General features: G+C 40.1%; 1 protein-coding gene across 1 annotated transcript in view; it reads right to left on the bottom strand.

Moving 5' to 3' along the window:
• Positions 1-443: 443 nt before the first annotated feature.
• NMU (neuromedin U) overlaps positions 444-17,014 on the bottom strand; it is a gene marked incomplete at its 5' end in the record, with an annotated part of 40,161 nt that continues 23,590 nt past the window's right edge. The window contains 3 exons of the mRNA XM_084625756.1: positions 444-590; positions 1,690-1,729; positions 4,018-4,071. Of these exons, the coding sequence (XP_084481882.1) occupies positions 1,694-1,729; positions 4,018-4,071 (90 nt within the window). The 3' untranslated portion in view covers positions 444-590; positions 1,690-1,693. The remainder of the gene's footprint in view (positions 591-1,689; positions 1,730-4,017; positions 4,072-17,014) is intronic.

Here is a 17,014-nt window from a genome sequence, read left to right as displayed (position 1 = left end):
AAGGATGTAAGTCTCTTGACTTAAATGGAGTTTCTTACGTTATCTAGGCACGAGAACATACTCGGTGCTCTCATGTACAGAGATAAGCCTATTTGACTCTGAATCTGCATAGAAATATTATATATACATACACACACTATGCTGTGTTAGTTTAACTTAAAAATGCCTACTTTCAAAATGCATTATGTAAAAATTGAAAATTCCTCAATAAAACATTCCATTTAAAACAACTCAACTGATTGCTTTTATTTACCAAATAAATAAATAAGTGTATAGCAATACTGGTAGGGACAATATTGTTTGCATGCAAGGATCTTACACTAATTTTTTTGTTTTTTGTAATTTTTATTATACACAACTGTATACATCATGACACTAGAAATCAATTGAATAATTTTAAGATGCTTTTAATATACTCAAGAAATTAAAGAAACATTGGCAATTTTAACAAAATCTGATTTAGGAACATTTACATTCTAGTGGTTTTTTAAGAATTGTACAATTGGTAAGGAATAATTTTTGTGAGCAAAACACTATGTCCATGTATTCTGCATTCCCACAGCATTAGTTCTAGGTAAGGAATAAAAATCCTGAAAAAAAATAAAACAGTAGTTGTTTATACAGTTATATGATGTGATTCTACATATCTAAAATACAATAAAGGGAATAAAAAGGATACTCAAATACTGAATCATAGTATTGGTAAAGGAAATCTTTCATGTACCTCTCTGAAGTTTCAGTTAGCTAACTCATTTGGGGTCCAATCCTGAAGTCCTGAAACATGGTTTCAATGGGAGTTGTGTCTTTGTAAGGACCTCTGGATTTGGGCAAAGCTCTGTTCTCGTCTCAGTATACACATGCAACTCTCCTTGATGCTAATGGGATTTGTAGTGAAGTTCTACTCAGAAAAGTAATTATAAAAATGAGATTGTGGAGTTTCCTGTTCATTCTTTTTTAACGATTTCGGGATGAAATTTTCACAGATTACAAGTTTGTTTTTTCCTCCCAAACAGTCACTGGCACTAGCTCTACAAACTTGACTTTCAGGTTCCAGGTTAAGTTGGATTCTGTCTGGTTCATATATTGTCACGGGTAAGTAGTAACTTTCCAAACTGTTCGTAGATTTTGGGTTCCTCAGATTTTTTTTACTGAGACACCTATGGCCTGATTCTTAGGCTATGGTACACTCTGAGCAGGGAATATGATTCCCAGGTCAAGTACACATACTCAGCACTAGCTCTCATTAGCTAGTGTACTAAAAATAGTAGTGTAGCTGTGGTAGCATGGGCTACTCACCCCAAGTATGTGCCCATCATGTCCAGGTGGGTTTATATTTGGAGCGGCCAGCCTGTGCCAGTCACTGCCCATGCTACCACAGCTACCCTATTTTTAGGGTGCTAGCCTGATGACAGCTAGCACCAAGTATGTCTGCTTGAGCTAGGAATCACACCTGGAGCACCAAGTGTAGACATATGCTTAGAGATACTAAGCATCTGAAGCTCCCATTCACTTCAATTTGAGATGTGGATGCTCAGCAATTCTGAAAATCAGGCCATAGGGATCTATGGCTACCCTAAAGTCATGGCACCCAAATTAGTGAACATTTTTTGAAGATGTGGACCTTGGTTTAATTGTATAAAGGGAGCAGGATTGGGATGTGCATCTTGATTAAAAATATGAAATAAATACCTTTTCAGCGGAAACCTGCTGATCTCCTTCCATTGCGTGGCTAAAAAACAAATATTTCGTAAGAAATTAACACTGTAAAACCATCCAGGGTTTAAAGAAGAAGGTCCCAGAGTATTGACTGCATTTTGCAAATCTCTTGAGTTATACCATATCTTTTATAGGATAATTTCTCAGTTAAAGAGACTGAAATCAACACTGTTGTCTATGCTTTTCAACTTCTGAAAACTGTTTATACAGCAAATTTACAACCATTAAAAACGGAGGGCCAGACTGGGCCCAGTTCTGTTTGAGTTTGCAAAGGGGGAGGAGAAGAGGGCAGAAGGAGCTCCTTTACATTCTTTCCTCCCCTTTCCATTTTCACATAGCTCTCCTCATGGTTATCCAGACCTTTTTTACCTCATGGCTAGCTTATTGCAATGCACTGCAAACTGGACTAAACCTTTGCTATTGTCTAGCGCTGCCAGTGCAGAATACACAAATCCACAACATATAGTACTTCACACCTGTGTTCTCTGATCAGTGATTGATCTGGGTTAACTTGTAAGGTATTGTTTTTGACTGTTAAACCTTGAATGGTTTGGGTTTTATCTATTGGAGAGCCTACCAGCTCTTCCTCCTCATATATTACAGGTACAGTTCAGGTCCTATGAGGCACTTGAGTTGAAAGTCCCCTGTAAATGGAAAGGGGCTTGCAGCAGGGAATTATCACTGAGGCATCATTGGCTTTGGAATTTGCTTCTCTATTTAGTCCTCTAGAATTTGAATTTGGTGACTTTAGGACACATTGCAAGGACATACTGGTAAATGAGTACGTCCATCGGCCCGTGCCGCTTCCAGAAGCTCCCATTGGCCTGCAGCAGTGAACCACAGCCACTGGGAGCCGCGATTGGCCGAACCTGCGGACGTGGCAGGTAAACAAACCGGCCTGGCCTGCCAGGGGCTTTCCCCGCACAAGCGGCAGAACAAGTCTGGGAACCACTGCCCTAGACCAAAGCCATGTGTCGTATATCAGAGTTGGCAAGGTCTCATTTACTTTACACCATCCTGTTAATTGCTTTCTTGCTAAATCCTTTCCACCCTCCCACTGGTGTACATTTCACTAATTTTGCACACTCAATGAGGGGCTGATTCAGCTTCCACTAAAGTCAATGGAACAACTGCCATTGACTGTAATGGGAGCTGGTTCAGGCCCAGAATGACCACCTTTTATCTGACAGGTAAAATACACCACTGTTTATGTCACCCTTGAATTTTATTTGGCCTTTCAGTTAATCATAATTGTCTAACTCCAAGTTTCATACTAGAGAAATGTAATATACAAAATGTGTACCGTTTGCCAGCCAGCTTTGTATTTAAATAGAAAAAAAAACGTTAAGACTTTACCCAACAAAAACCAGGAAAGTCAATATTAAGGATGACTTGTCACCCTTAACTTAATCCATTATGCTAAGAAACAGCAAAAAAGGCTTAACTGCTTAAGTTTAGGATGGACTAAGTATATTTTAATGAGGTATGTTTTATACACACTTTGCTGAAATGCAAATGACAAGACAAAATACAAGCAAAGTGGAAAATCAGGCCTAGTGTGTATCTTGTTGCAATATAAACTACTGGTGTCTGTATATATCATAGCACTATATGTAGCATGTAGAAATACTGTTTTATTTACCAGGTAGACAAGGATGATTTATGTCTGTCTGCATGTGCTCTAAATCCTTATTAGTTCAAGGCTTATAAACGTGATAATTGATCATTTATTAAGAAACAGCACGGGAACATGTCCATACAGCACACACTAAGACAGCATGCCAAAACTTCTTACGGTATTTTTGGTGGAAAAGCTTTAGAAAATCAGTTTTAGACATGATCTTAGAATATTCATTTAGTAGATTAAAAACATTTTTCAATTGGTATGTAGGAGAAAATGTTCCCATGTCTAGACACTGACACCCTTCCGTCAAGGGTAAATATTTACAATCCAATTATTATCTAATCCTGAAAAGTGCCTACTACTGACAACACCTATTGATTTTTATTTAATATTTCTTTTGCAGTAGCACCCACAGGCTCTAGTCAAGTCCTGTTTTGCTAGTTACTGTACAAACAAACACACATTCCCTGCCCTGTAGAATTTATCTATAGAGCTCAATAGAAGTACCAGGTGCTAAGCACCTCTAAAAATGCTAGGTGTTTATAACGGGAATGCAGATAGATCCTTAACTATAATAAGTGCTACAATGGAAACAAGCTCCCCGGCTCTCATTGATGTTGAATACCGTACTTTTTGAAATCGAACAATCAGTTTGAAAAAGAAAAAATTGACCATACCCTGAACAAAAAGTAGCCCCTGCTTTGAATCCCTCCAGGTCCTTGAAGTTCCTCCTGAAACAATGCATTTCAAAACACACAAACTTGAATAACCCAACTAATAAAGAAAATTGTCCAAATATGATAATACTAGCCAAGGAAAAAATAAAATTTTACGCTATTTGTATTAATTTCATTTCAACATGGAGATGGAGAGAGAAGGTTTCTAGCAGTTTCCCTTTAATACATATATGAGGCTGTCTATATACATAATACAACCATTATACAGTACCACTGTATCCTTTGCTTTATGCATAGTTCTCCCCTTAAACAATACAAGAGAACTCCTCTTCAGAAATAATTTTGACAAGGAATAACCATTTAACAGTTGAGGGCAAAATTTTGTTTCTACTTTTGACTCAGTTGAGTCAGAATTGTTCTAGAAATACACCAACATAGCTGAGCAGAATTCAGCTTTGACTTTCCAAGTTGCATCACTCATATTTGTGATGACTGCTTGGGGACAGCTTGAGAATTCTCAGAATTCATGGGCTTAAGGACTCCCCTCCTTCCCACATCTAGCTGCAAAGAAAAGGAGAGTTGTTGTGACCTCTGAACCTGTTCATGACCCATAAGTTTATTAGATCATTGGTTCTTCTCAACTATATAGCAAGAAAGATTGATGAATAAACAAATTTCATTTTGTCATATAAAGCACAGTCCTGAAAATCCTCCTGCATGGAATTCCCTTTGGCTTCAATGAAAGTTCCATGTATAGAGAACTTGTAGGTGTCATGACTCACTAGTCTGAAAATCGGTTTCGATTTATGCGAGTGACCCTGCTCCAACCCTCCACCTGGTAGCCTACTGACATCTGCTTACCTAGGACCACAAAACCCAGCCCCTGAGGCTCTGCCTGAGGTCCTATTGGCAGAGTCCTAGAACAGCTAATTGCCCCACTGGCTCTTTTTAATCCAGCAGCAGGAACAGGAAGTTGTCTGAACAATAGGGCTCTAGCTCCCCTGGCTTGACTTCCTGGCATTCTGACCTGGCTTGACTTCTGGCATTTGACTTGTGGTTCCTGACCTCCAGTTGGCTCCTGCCTCTGTTTCCTTGGCATCCTGACATGGCCTGACTGACTCCCAGTTCTGATCTCCAATTTGTCTCCTGCTTCTGATCTCCTGACCAAGCTGACTCTTGACTTTGTCTTGTGACTGTGGAATCCTACTCTGACCACTAGATCTGGCTAACTACTTCCCGGCTGTGACAGGAGAACTGAGCCCAACATGTGTAGAGTCCATTTTGAAAGCAGATATTTCACAAAGTTGTTTGTTGTGAAAAGGAATCCAAGCAAAGTTCAAGACAAAATGGGTCAAACCATATGCTTTCCACAACATCCTTAGATCTAGATTCATCCATTTATCATAACTCTCTCAACCACCACTGGTATCTCCTCATTAACAACTGTCCTCTTCATCAGGGTATCACTGAGATTACAATCAAAGTCAGAATTCTCCAATAGAAAACCATGTTTTGTTAGCTCCTAATGTTATTAGAAGTCTATAATAGCACTTAGAGGACCCCTTTGATCAGGATGGCCCCAGGCACCTCCAACCATAGGACTCCCCAAATCCCAGGAACCTCGCCAAGGAAGAAAATTGTATATAATTTTCAAGTCTTGTAAAGCATGGTAGGACCCTGTTTTACTTGTCACAGGGTACACCGTTATCACCATGGACAAGTTATGCTTTGCCTTATAGGGATTGCCTATATGATTTTCTTTACATCATATGCTTTTCTAGAATTACGTACATTTATACCAACTATACTAGGTTTTTATTTGAAAAGACTAAAAGAACAGTTTTTTAAGTGGTTTCTTGGGTTTGCTTATATATATTATGTGAGGTGTGCTACAGGAATGCAACTTACACTAGATTTAGAGGAAACAAGAAGGAAAGAAATACGGAAAGATGGAAAGCTGTAAAATAATTAAATACATAGAAATACAATAGATACCAGTATCAAGCCACCTCTGTTTCCCTCCTCCATCTTGTTTGAGAGTTATATTCTTTAAAGGGAGCAGCAGTTTATAAGTTGCTAGCAAATGGGGAGGAAGGAGAAAGGTGCAATGGGGTAAATACAGTAGAGGAAATTCTGGCCCTATTGAAGTAAATGGCAAAACTCCCATTTACTCAACAGGGCTTTGATTTCACCTTGTATTTTCCTTCCACAATGGTAAAAGATTGGGTGTTTCACACAAAAATTTCTAGCTCTTTGTTGAGTAATTATTTGCATTGTTTCACAAAAATGTGTGGGCCACTGAATGAAAGTATTGTCACAGAACTTAACAGTATAAATAAGCTTGCAGTATTTATAGGTCAGCAAGAAGCACTAAGTTCTCAGGAGGACGTGATACTTTTTATTACTTTGTATGTACATACTATCAAACAGAAATAATTAAAGTCGTAACTTGCAGAGAACAGATAAAATAACAATGATAAAAGAATTAACAAAAAAGATAAAATAGTTGTTAAAGTGATGCGTACATTACCACATAGTGCAGCCTGCATGAGTGTAGCCCACATGAGTGCATCAGCTCTTAGCTTGAATATACAGAGTGGTTCTCTATAGGATTTTTCAGGAGTTTCTGCTTGACAGCTCCCATTTAAAAATCAATGTTCACTGAGTTGCAGATGCATGGACATTCAACAGCATGGCTGTTTTTCTCGTCAACTGATTGTAATTAATCAGATAAATCCATTCAAAATAGGTATCCCAAGGCATCAGTGCACTACAGAGGAATGCAGCAAACAGGCCCATCCTACATGATCTCTAACAACTCTGACTCCTGATCAGAAATACAATAATTCCAAGCAACACTTCATTGTCACTTAACACCTGGATCCTGCTGTAGGATACATCTCTTTGCTATATGGTCCTTATTCAGAAGTTGACTGGATTGTCCAGTGTTCTTCAAGTGTATTCTGCAGAATAGATCCTTTCACAGAATAGAACAATGCCTGTGTTTCCTGCCAGTCTAAGAGAGGATAACTTCTTAAAACATAGTATCTTCCATGGGAAATCTTTTGTTCTTGAATATTAATGGGTGTCCTTGAATAGAACAGTTGTGCTAAGATAAATATTGAGGGACAAGGCCAAAAGAGGACTCAGTAGTATACCTCAGCTATACTTCCCCAAGATGGTATGCACAATGTCATGATTTTCCTGAGCTTTTCATAAAGCTTCCTGTAGACAATGCTGTTGCTACATCATCTTCCTTAATAGCATAACGTTCTACTACACCTCAGGGCTATAATTTATATAATAATTTCATATTATGCCTATTAGAGAAATCCAAAGTAACTGTACCTACAAATACAGACTCATCAGAGGCCTTTCTACAAACAGAAATTGCACTAATTAAACTTCAATAGGTTTTAACCCGATTTCATGTAACTGGGGCAAACTCTTGTGTGGACACTTTTTCAGTTTATGAGTGGCTTATTTCAGTGTAGCTTAAACCTGTTTCAAATTGACTTAAGCTAAAGTAAAATAATGCCCTCTTAACCAAACTAAGTGTGTGCAAACAGTGTTTTGCACTAGTTTAGCTAAATCAGTTTAAAAAAAAAATCACACTTTAGGGTCTTGTCCATACAGAGCAGCAATACGCACTGTGTGTTGTGATTTCAAAAGTGCACTAACATGTTAGTGCATTAATTAGTCCATGTAGACCAAGCTGGTGTTCACTAAAAGTTCTTTATTGTACTTTAAAATAGTACTGTTGCAAAGGTCTCAAAAGACCAGTATAATATAAAATAATATTATCATTATATTATAATTATATTATATTTATATTTAAATGCTACAGTTCATCCCTCAACAGAAAAGCTGTGCTGATATTTAATATAACCCAAGTATTAGACATCCTTTTCTGAAACTATTTTGGTGATGGCACCTTCTGGTTTTTGTTTCCTCTATGACCACATTCTTAGTCTCCTTTCCTAGAAATATCTAGTGTCCATAGTCCTCTGATTTTTTCTTAGAAATGGTGGCAACATAGATTGTAATAAGTGGAGGTCTGCTCAGAAGCTCCCAGTGAACTGAGAGCTTATGTAGTGTTCCAGACAGCAAAATAAGTTGGATAAAATTTCCCCAACACCTCCTTTCTGCAGCATTTCTGTTTCAGAGAATGGACTGTACTGTAAGTACAACACCTTCGCTACACAAGGTTTCCAGTTCCACTCTTGTTCTGATTTCTGAATTGAACTAGGCAGAATTGGAATTGCTCCATATCCTAAAATGTCCATTGGAAGCAGGACCTTTTCCAGTGAGCACTGAGAAGTTAAAATAATTACTGCAAAGCAGAGCATACATAAAGAAAGACTCTCATAGACATATAGAACTGAAGGCATAAGGAGCAGTTCTGGGCCCAGGTGACTCTGTCCTCCTGAACACTCCAGCTGGAGGAAGGAGCTTAAAAAGGGAGCCAAACAACTGAGATGGGGGAATAAGACAGATTTACCCTGAGAGCTCCTGACCTGTGCTGCCACAAAAGTCTCCACCTGGGAGGAAGAGACTACCAGCTGAGACCCACCAGGCTGAAGGTTCAGTTACCTTAATTTTTTCCTTTGATATTTTAAAATGGACTGTGAGGCTGGGGCGGGTAGGAAGTGGCCCAGGCACTTCCTGGTTTCTGACGTTGTTTGCCTCTCATAGGGCTTTGGGTCAGAGCCTAGTGGAGTGGGAGAGTCCAGCTCCCCTACCAAACATCCTTGCCATAAAGGGACATAGACCTTATTTCCACCCCTCCCAGGAGTAAAAAGATAGAGATACTGAAATCCTTGTGGCAAGGTTGAGCTACCTACAGGTGCCAAGAGATAGACTGAGGGTCCTTCCCTGTCATCAGTAGGGTGACCATACATCCCATTTTGGCTGGGACAGTCCCTTTTTAAAGCTTTTGAAAAAAGCTTTGGGGGGGAAAAAAGTGGGCATTTGTCACAATTGCTCTTGCTGACTTGATCAGTTGGCAAAAGCAAACAGGACAAATGCCCACTAGGCAATGCCACTGGTAATCCTGGCCCTATCCCATTACCAATAAATAATTAAATCAAAAGTCATTAAATGTGGTGTCACTTTTCATTTTTTGCCTTACAAATAATGTCTGTTTCAGAAAAATGCATGGCAAGTGATAACATTCAATGTCCCCCTTTCTAAGAGACAACAACACTATGGAGACCAAGTTAGAAAAGGACATCTGAATTGAAGGAGCAATGGCCTGTTAATGATCACACTTAAGCCAATGTTAAGTAGTGTAAGTAAGAGGAGAATCAACCCCCAAGATTGACACACCATACTTTCCCAAAGATATGCCCTTCAAAAAGCTCCTTCTCTCAGTGTCTGAACATGATATTTAGACAATAACTATTGTGACAAAGCTCTGTCCATTTCTCCGTGCGTCCCACATTTCCTGGCGGATTTCCCTAGCCTCAGAGGCTCACTGTGACCCTCCACGTAGCCCTTCTCTCTCTAGAGGCAAGGGTCACAGCTTTTCATCATAAGCCAGCAAGGGAGGTGAAGAGAAGCAACCCTCCCTCACACAGTCTCTTTCTCCCAGTCTCAGTGATTAATTGGGGAGGGGAGGGAGGAGCCCGGGCCTGCCCTCTACTCTGGGCTCCACCCCAGGGACCCTAATAGTAGCAGCTATGGTAGCTGACTTTTTGGAAATAGGATGTGTACAATTCCCTAGGCCACTTCTCCACAGCAGCCCTCACTCAATATCTCCTTCACTGTTACCTCAGGGCCTCCTTCCTTGCACCTGATATGGATTTGTACTGCTTAGTTCCTCCAACAGCATGGCTTCCTCCTACAGCTCTGGACACACACACCTCACTGACTAACTGGGAGGCTTTTAACTAGTTCCAGCCAACCCTTGATTGGCTTCAGGTGTCCCAATCAACCTAGCCATCTCCACTGCTTTCTAGAAGGATCTTAATTGGCCCCAGGTGTCTTGATTAACCTGGAGCAACTGCCATTTGGTTACCATTGTACCAGGGATTTGTTTAGCCTGGGGCTAACATACCTGTTCCTCACTGCTTTACTATTGCCATTTAGCCTTGCCCTGTCACACTACAGATAGAGCCTTAAAATGTAACAGTCCTCTGCTACAGGAAACCTAGAGTAGACAACCTGAGATTTACAGAGCTGTATCTGTAATTCCCAGGAAATAGTTACTGTAGAAGATCAAGTACAGAACTCTTGAGATATATACACAACATAGTTCACTGGTTTAAAATGTTAATATTGTAATCCTGCCAAGAAGAGAAATGCAATGATCTTTTTCCAATTTACGAAGATCTATTAGGAAAGGTATGGGGTCTGTATAGCAGAGTTAGCATTTTAAGACACTTTTATAGCATTTTGAAGAAGTTAGGGAATTTTACAAAACATGAAATCTTCTGCAGCTTTCTAGGAAGTACAGACTAAGTTATTTCTTGTTACATTTTAAAAAATCTAACTTTATTTCCTAATATTAATTCTTATTTTGGTTCTAGTTGTTAGCCTAGATTCCATTTGAATTCCATTATGCCACCTGAGTCAGCCATAGTATGTCTCTTTACTCCATTTTTCTGCTTCCCCCATCAATCTGATGATTTTATAGCATTTTTTTTCTGTTTTGACACATTTCCAAAAATTTTCATTTGTAGTTCATGTTTCCAAACAACTGATGAAAATACATTTAAAATAATTAAAATTATCTTAGATTAGGTGATTTATTACATATTGATAGCTTTCTCTTCTCCTGCTTCTTAAAAATTGTTCACTCTGATGAGAGTCTTCCATATACTTTAAAAAGTCACTGCATTAGAATGATATCATACAAATTGTTTTTTATCTTTTTCTTCCTAGAAGGCAACTGACTATTAAAGTAGTTTTTATACATCTTCAGTGTATCATCTCTAGATCTCTTGAGCAAATGGAGTCGATGTTCTCAGAACCAAAATATCAAAGGGGCAAGGATATAAATACAAACATTTTATTAAGACAGCAGCCATTTCATAATGGGCAGAGTGTGCTTCCCTATTATCTGAATTCTTTGTCATGACATATTTGTGAGTAGCAAAACTTTGCAAAAACTGAAATGTATGATCCACAAACCAACAGCTTTATAAAGAAGAGAAACAGAAATCTTCGTAGACAATTCTGTATAAAGAATGAATATAAATGAATAACATATTTCTCCCCAAATGTAAGGCACTCATGCTTAATTTTGCTATGAGTGTTTTGATGCATTAAGATACTTTGAGATGCTTCTTTAAAAAAGGGGGGGGAAATCTGTTTTTAAGCTCACTGTTCCCCAATCACTTACTCCTCATTTTCAAGCCTCTGATGCAGAATCTATATCAGAAGCTGAGAACAGAGTTGTCTCTTTAGTAAGTTAGAAAGCTAGCCAGCAACAAGTTAATCAAAAGGCATTTTTTAAGTTCCCCCTGGATGAAATATATTGTCTCCCAAAAGATCTAAAAACTCTGAAGAGGAATATGTCCTCCATGATGCAATTGACTGTTTCTAATGGAGTCTATACAACTTTGATAAGGCCTCCAATTTTTGAATTTGTACTAAACTTCAAGGGAAAATGACAGCTATGCATAGTTACAGTACAGTGTTCCAATTAGTCTACAGAAGAAGAAAATATGCTGACAAAAGTGGCTGAGATTTTATCTCCGGTCTGAAGTGCATTTTGAAATATGATGGTGTTTTCTAAGGTGTGTATGTCTATGCTTCAAGCTGGGGGTACGATCTGATTGAGCTAGTCTGCTAAATATAGAGTGTAGCCACAGAGGTGTGAATGGCAGGAGGGGCTAGCCCTCCTGCCCGTGCATGCCTAGTGCCGTTGATGGATATATACTCAGGCAGTTAGCCCCTCCCAGGGGAAGCACACTCCCATGTATAGACATATCCTAAGATACCCATGGCCTTCTGGGTCTCAGAAACTCTGAAAATGCCACAAATGCTGTCTGTGCATCAGAGATACATCCTGGGAAAAGGCCAGCTTGCTTTATAAGGCCATAAAGAAAAAACTCCATCCAAGACAGTCCTGAAGATGGGGAACTTGTGTGAATATATGCTGTTTATCACCATCGGTATATAGCACCATCCAAATAGAGTCAGCTCCACCTCCCGCACCAATAGCTGGGATAGCATAGTAATCCAAAGGCTGGAGTAAACAGTACTGCCAACCCAAAGGATTCCAAATTCATGAGATTGGCATAAAAATGAGATTTAAAAATTAGTAAATTTGGGGTTCTTTTTATTTTCCTTCTGCTTTTTGAGCCTCTATTGTCCAGGTTTTCAAGTTTTTCTCAATAACCATGAGGGTTAGTTAAGAAAGAAAGAAAGAATGAAAGAATCTGAGAGTCTAACAGGACTCCAGAAGCTGGGGCTTTAAGAAGATCACATATTCCCTTACATAGCTTCAATATAGGAACAGGGACAGTCCTATCTAGAGATGGGTCTGTATGATGAACCTGCTAAGCAAGAGACTACCATTCTCATCAACACTCTCCCCACTGTACTTCTCTTTCCCCTGGACAGGTAGGAGGAAGGACGCTGACCCAGGAAGTGACCAGAAGAGAAGGCAGATATAGAAAAAAAAATACCACTTAGGAACCACCCTTTCTCCACCTCATCCCTCAAGGCCACACCCCTGTCACTCGCTCCTCTCCCCCTCCTCCCCATGTCTTTGAATTGTCTCAAGGAGCCTGCCTGCACATTGAAGTCTGCCCCTGATGAGCAGGGGCTGGTGCGAGTTAGTAACCTGGTGCCTCCCCATGCCTCATCGTAACCGGTTTTTTGGTTGGGGTGCCATTTAGGATTGCCAGGTCCCCAAAAACTGAGCACCTGGAAACCCTAAATGGCACACAGACACAGAAGCCAAAACCTGGACTGTTCGAGTAAAAAACAGACAGGTAGCAACCCTACTCCTGTCTGCTGCGCAGAGCAGGGGGTGGGGGCTGATGTCCGGGTGTCCCCTGCCCATGTACCCAGTCACCACTGAGCTGGGGTTGGGAAAGAGAGGGAGTTTGTCTGCTGCTGCTAAGCCAGACGTCACCAGAGGGCTGTGGGATGGCCGGGAGCCCCTGTGCAACAACATGGAGTCCACCTTGAGCAGCAGACTGAGTGCCAGGCACTATGAGCTGCAGCAGCAGTGCAGAAGTAAGTAACATCCAAAAATATTTAAATAAATGCTATTCTATTATTAACAGTGCAATTAAAACTACAATTAATAGCTATTAATTTTTTAAAATCATTTGACAGCCATATTTTGAATAGAAGACTCGGCTGGGGAGGGCAACGCAGACACTAGGCAAGAAGATACCTAAACCTTGGTGCCCTCCACCACCACCATGAGGGGCCAAATAAGAACTGCTATTGTCCCACTAAGTTATAACTGCTTAAAACACTGTACCTAATGTATCTGCAACCTTTCTCTTTCTTGCCAGCCCTAGAAAAATATGCCTTCACTTTAGCCATGGGCAGTGTGTGAACCTCCAGCTGGGGGAGGCTAGCTCCCAGCCCTGCCTCTTCTGCCCGAGACCATGCCCATTCCACATCCCCGCCAGAACCAATAGCCCCCGTCACCGTAGCCGCTGGCGCCTGCCCCAGGCTAGCTCCCCAGAGTGCCGGGAAGGTGGGCAGCGCAGCCCAAGCCAGGGCCAACCGACACCCAATCAGGGAGACTGGAGCCATGGCGGGAAGCTGGGGGTGGGGGGGGCAGAACCTGGGGCTGGAGCACAGTTTGGAGAGGTACAGTCTCCCCCAGCCTAGGATATCCGCCACCCATGACTTTAGCCATGTTTTTGAGTGGACATTGGGACCCACCAGGGCTACAGCCTACATGGCCTAGCAGGTGACACACCTATAATGTTAGTCTCTGAGTTATGGTTCCACAGGCATGCTACTATTACTTCAGAGGTTCAGTGTACCACCACACTGAGCAACTATACTAATTACACCCTGAATCTGACCTTCATGTACCTGATTCATCTTTCACATCAGTGAAAATAAGGAATAGCTCAACTGAAATAGAAGTAAAACAAGTGTCAGATGGAAGTTAGGCCTTATTTCTCTATAATGGGGAAAATCAAAATCCCAGGTCCAAACACCCCAGAATGCAGGGGTTTGAAATCAAGATCTCAATTTAAACTTCCTTGAGTTTCAGTTTGTTGGGGAATCAGTATTTAACCCATTTATAGAGTTTTTAGCCCATAACAGAGATAAGCTTCAAGTGTGAACTCAAATCTAAACTCACTATATTCAGAGTTCAGCTCTGGAATATTGTTATTGAACCATCTCTAGTTCGTATTTACCACAAAAATGTCCAATTTGATTATACTTTATGCCGTAGAAGAAGGGGTGTTATTCCTCTTTTGGCAGATGTTTCTTTCTTTGAACTGAACATATTGTGGAATGTGTAAAAGAGATAGCTTCTTATATTTGGGGAAGAGTATAAGAACGGATTCTGGTCAAATTTATGACACTTTTACGCTGTGGAATTACTCCTATTTAACACTAGCCTAAGTAAGATCAGAATCAGGCTCAAAGACTTCAGAACTATGGTCCTGTTGATTTAATCTGATTAGAATCCAAAAGTAGTAAAGGACTTCTGGCACTCACTATCTTGATACATGGTTCCATTATGAATAATGTTAGTGAAATAAAAACGAACAGGACATTTTTTTCTACTTTCACTGTGAAGACAGTTTTTAACCAATTATTAGCTTTATTCAAGAAAGTAGCATAGTGCAATTTTTCCAAGAACAGCATCTGAAAATGCTTCATAAATAATGCATGAAGGAAAGGGACAAGTCCCACTGTAGTCAATGGGGCTACTCAAATCTCTAAAGTTAAGTACATGAGTACGTGTTTACAGATTTGGAATCTAAATTGGTAACAAAAATAATATAACAATATGCCCAACAGAAACATTAATTTTACATTCCCAGAGGATATATACAGAGTTAAGAGATATGCAAGAATTAAAGGACCTGATTCAGCAAGGTGCTGACTGCTGATGTGCTCAAATGGCTTCATTAGGATTTGAGATTTTCCAGTAACTTTCAGGATAGAACCCATCTACATATTTGTGACAGAATGATCTGCCCCTTTAAAAGCCACCACCCCTTTAAGATTTTGAGACATCTCATAGGCAAAGACCAAGGAGGCTTTGGGAGAGAGGAAATGGTCCCAGAAATAAGTAGTGTTTAGAAAGAATCCCATTACTGTCTCTTTAAGGTTCCAGGAGCCTTGCAGAGTGGGTAGGGCAAAGTGCCTCACTCTCCCAGCCAACTGGGATGAGCTATAGGAAAGGGACCAGTATATATACTGCCTCCTGCCCCTTAGCAAGGCAAGGACTGGCAGGAGAAGGCTGATCTGTTAAATCTGCCAAAGTGGAGGGCTAATCAGGGAAAAGGATCCAGCTGAAGGAGAAGCTGACTAGGCTTTACAGCTGGCCTAAGCCGCGGTTTGGAGGAAGAGAGTTGCAGGAACTCCTGTCTAAAGGAAGGAGATCTTGACAGCCACAAGGCAAGAGTCAAAGACTGCCTGAAACATAACCCCAGACCCTGAAGGAGGGAGATACCAATTGCCTTAAGGTAAGAGACAGAGGAACTGTTTGAAATACAGTACCATCCCAGCTGCTGGGAGAGAAAGCACCTCTTTAGCTGGCTAAGAAGAAGCCATGAGGAGCCACAAGTCCAAGATGGGGACCTTGTAAAGACCTGGTAAAAGGCAAAGGTAGGAGCGGCAAAGGGTCTGAAGTGTATAGCTGTAAAACAAGATCCCTGGGATGGATCCCAGAGGAGAGGGTGGGCCTGTGTTCCCTTACCTCTTCCCTAGACCAAGAGGGGAAGTACAGGCATCAGGAGTGAAAGAGGCTAAGAACTATGAGTCCCAGACAGAGGCCAAGGACTGAGTTTAGAGACCACTAGACTGAATTTTCTTATATTTGGATGCTTCTGTTAACCCTGGAAGGGGAATGGATTAACACGTGACCTGGCTGGAGGCTAAACCTTGGAAGCAACAGAAGACTGTGGAACCAGGACAGATAAATCCTAGACTGAATGAAAGAAACCCTTCAATGGAGTGCCTTGAGATGGGGCAGGGTGAAAATGTGCACATACATGCTCTGACAGTGAGTATGCCAAATAATATTAATATCAGGAATATTTTTTAATGATTCTGTTATTTCTATTAGATTCCTATAAAACTTTTTAGTCTGCAAAACATCTAATGGATTAATTGTACTTCAAGTCTAAAAATAAGATATGGAATTAAGAGTTTTATTTGGGAGAAAAATGTCCATGGCTTGGTTCTCCTCTCACTTGTACCTGTTTTACTCCAGTGTTTACACCTTTGAGTTCAAAGGCATTACTCCCAATTTATACTAATGTAAGCAAGAGGAGATTTGGACTAACTGTACTATTTTGCTCTTATCTATTTATCTTGGATCAGTTTACACTAGCTAAATTTTTTTGAACAAGCTTATTAAAAATAGAGGCACAAAGCAAGAGAAGAATCTAGTCTCAAAGGCCATGTTTCTACAGCTCAGAAAAATAAGACTTTTGAGGCTCTGGGCAAAAATTAAAAGAGGGTATTTTCTGACCTGTGCCTTAAATTAAGCCATATTTCGGTCTGTAATTACTAGGACAATTCTTGATGTTACAAGTGTTTAAGTCATAAATACATTTTAATAAGCAGACATTGTTCAGTCTTGTAAAAGAAAAAGAGCCCTTAGGCAAAATTAAGCTATATGATACCACAACACTTGTCTGAGATTTTAAAAACTGTATAAAACATCTAGATTCATTATACAGGATATGGCATTTGTCATTGTTCCTTTTTTGGGCACTACTTATTAAACTTATGTTATTTTAGTTCTCTTTTAAAAATGTTAAGCATCGAAGATGCATGAATATTTTCCAGTAAATAGGACATAGAAAACCTCACTTAAATAGCATAC

The sequence above is a fragment of the Lepidochelys olivacea genome (genome assembly GCF_965140295.1).
Source record: "Lepidochelys olivacea isolate rLepOli2 genome assembly, chromosome: 4".
NCBI lineage: Eukaryota > Metazoa > Chordata > Testudines > Cheloniidae > Lepidochelys > Lepidochelys olivacea.
The sequence above is the reverse complement of the archived record's forward strand: the minus strand, read 5'-3'. Positions and strand labels throughout refer to the sequence as shown.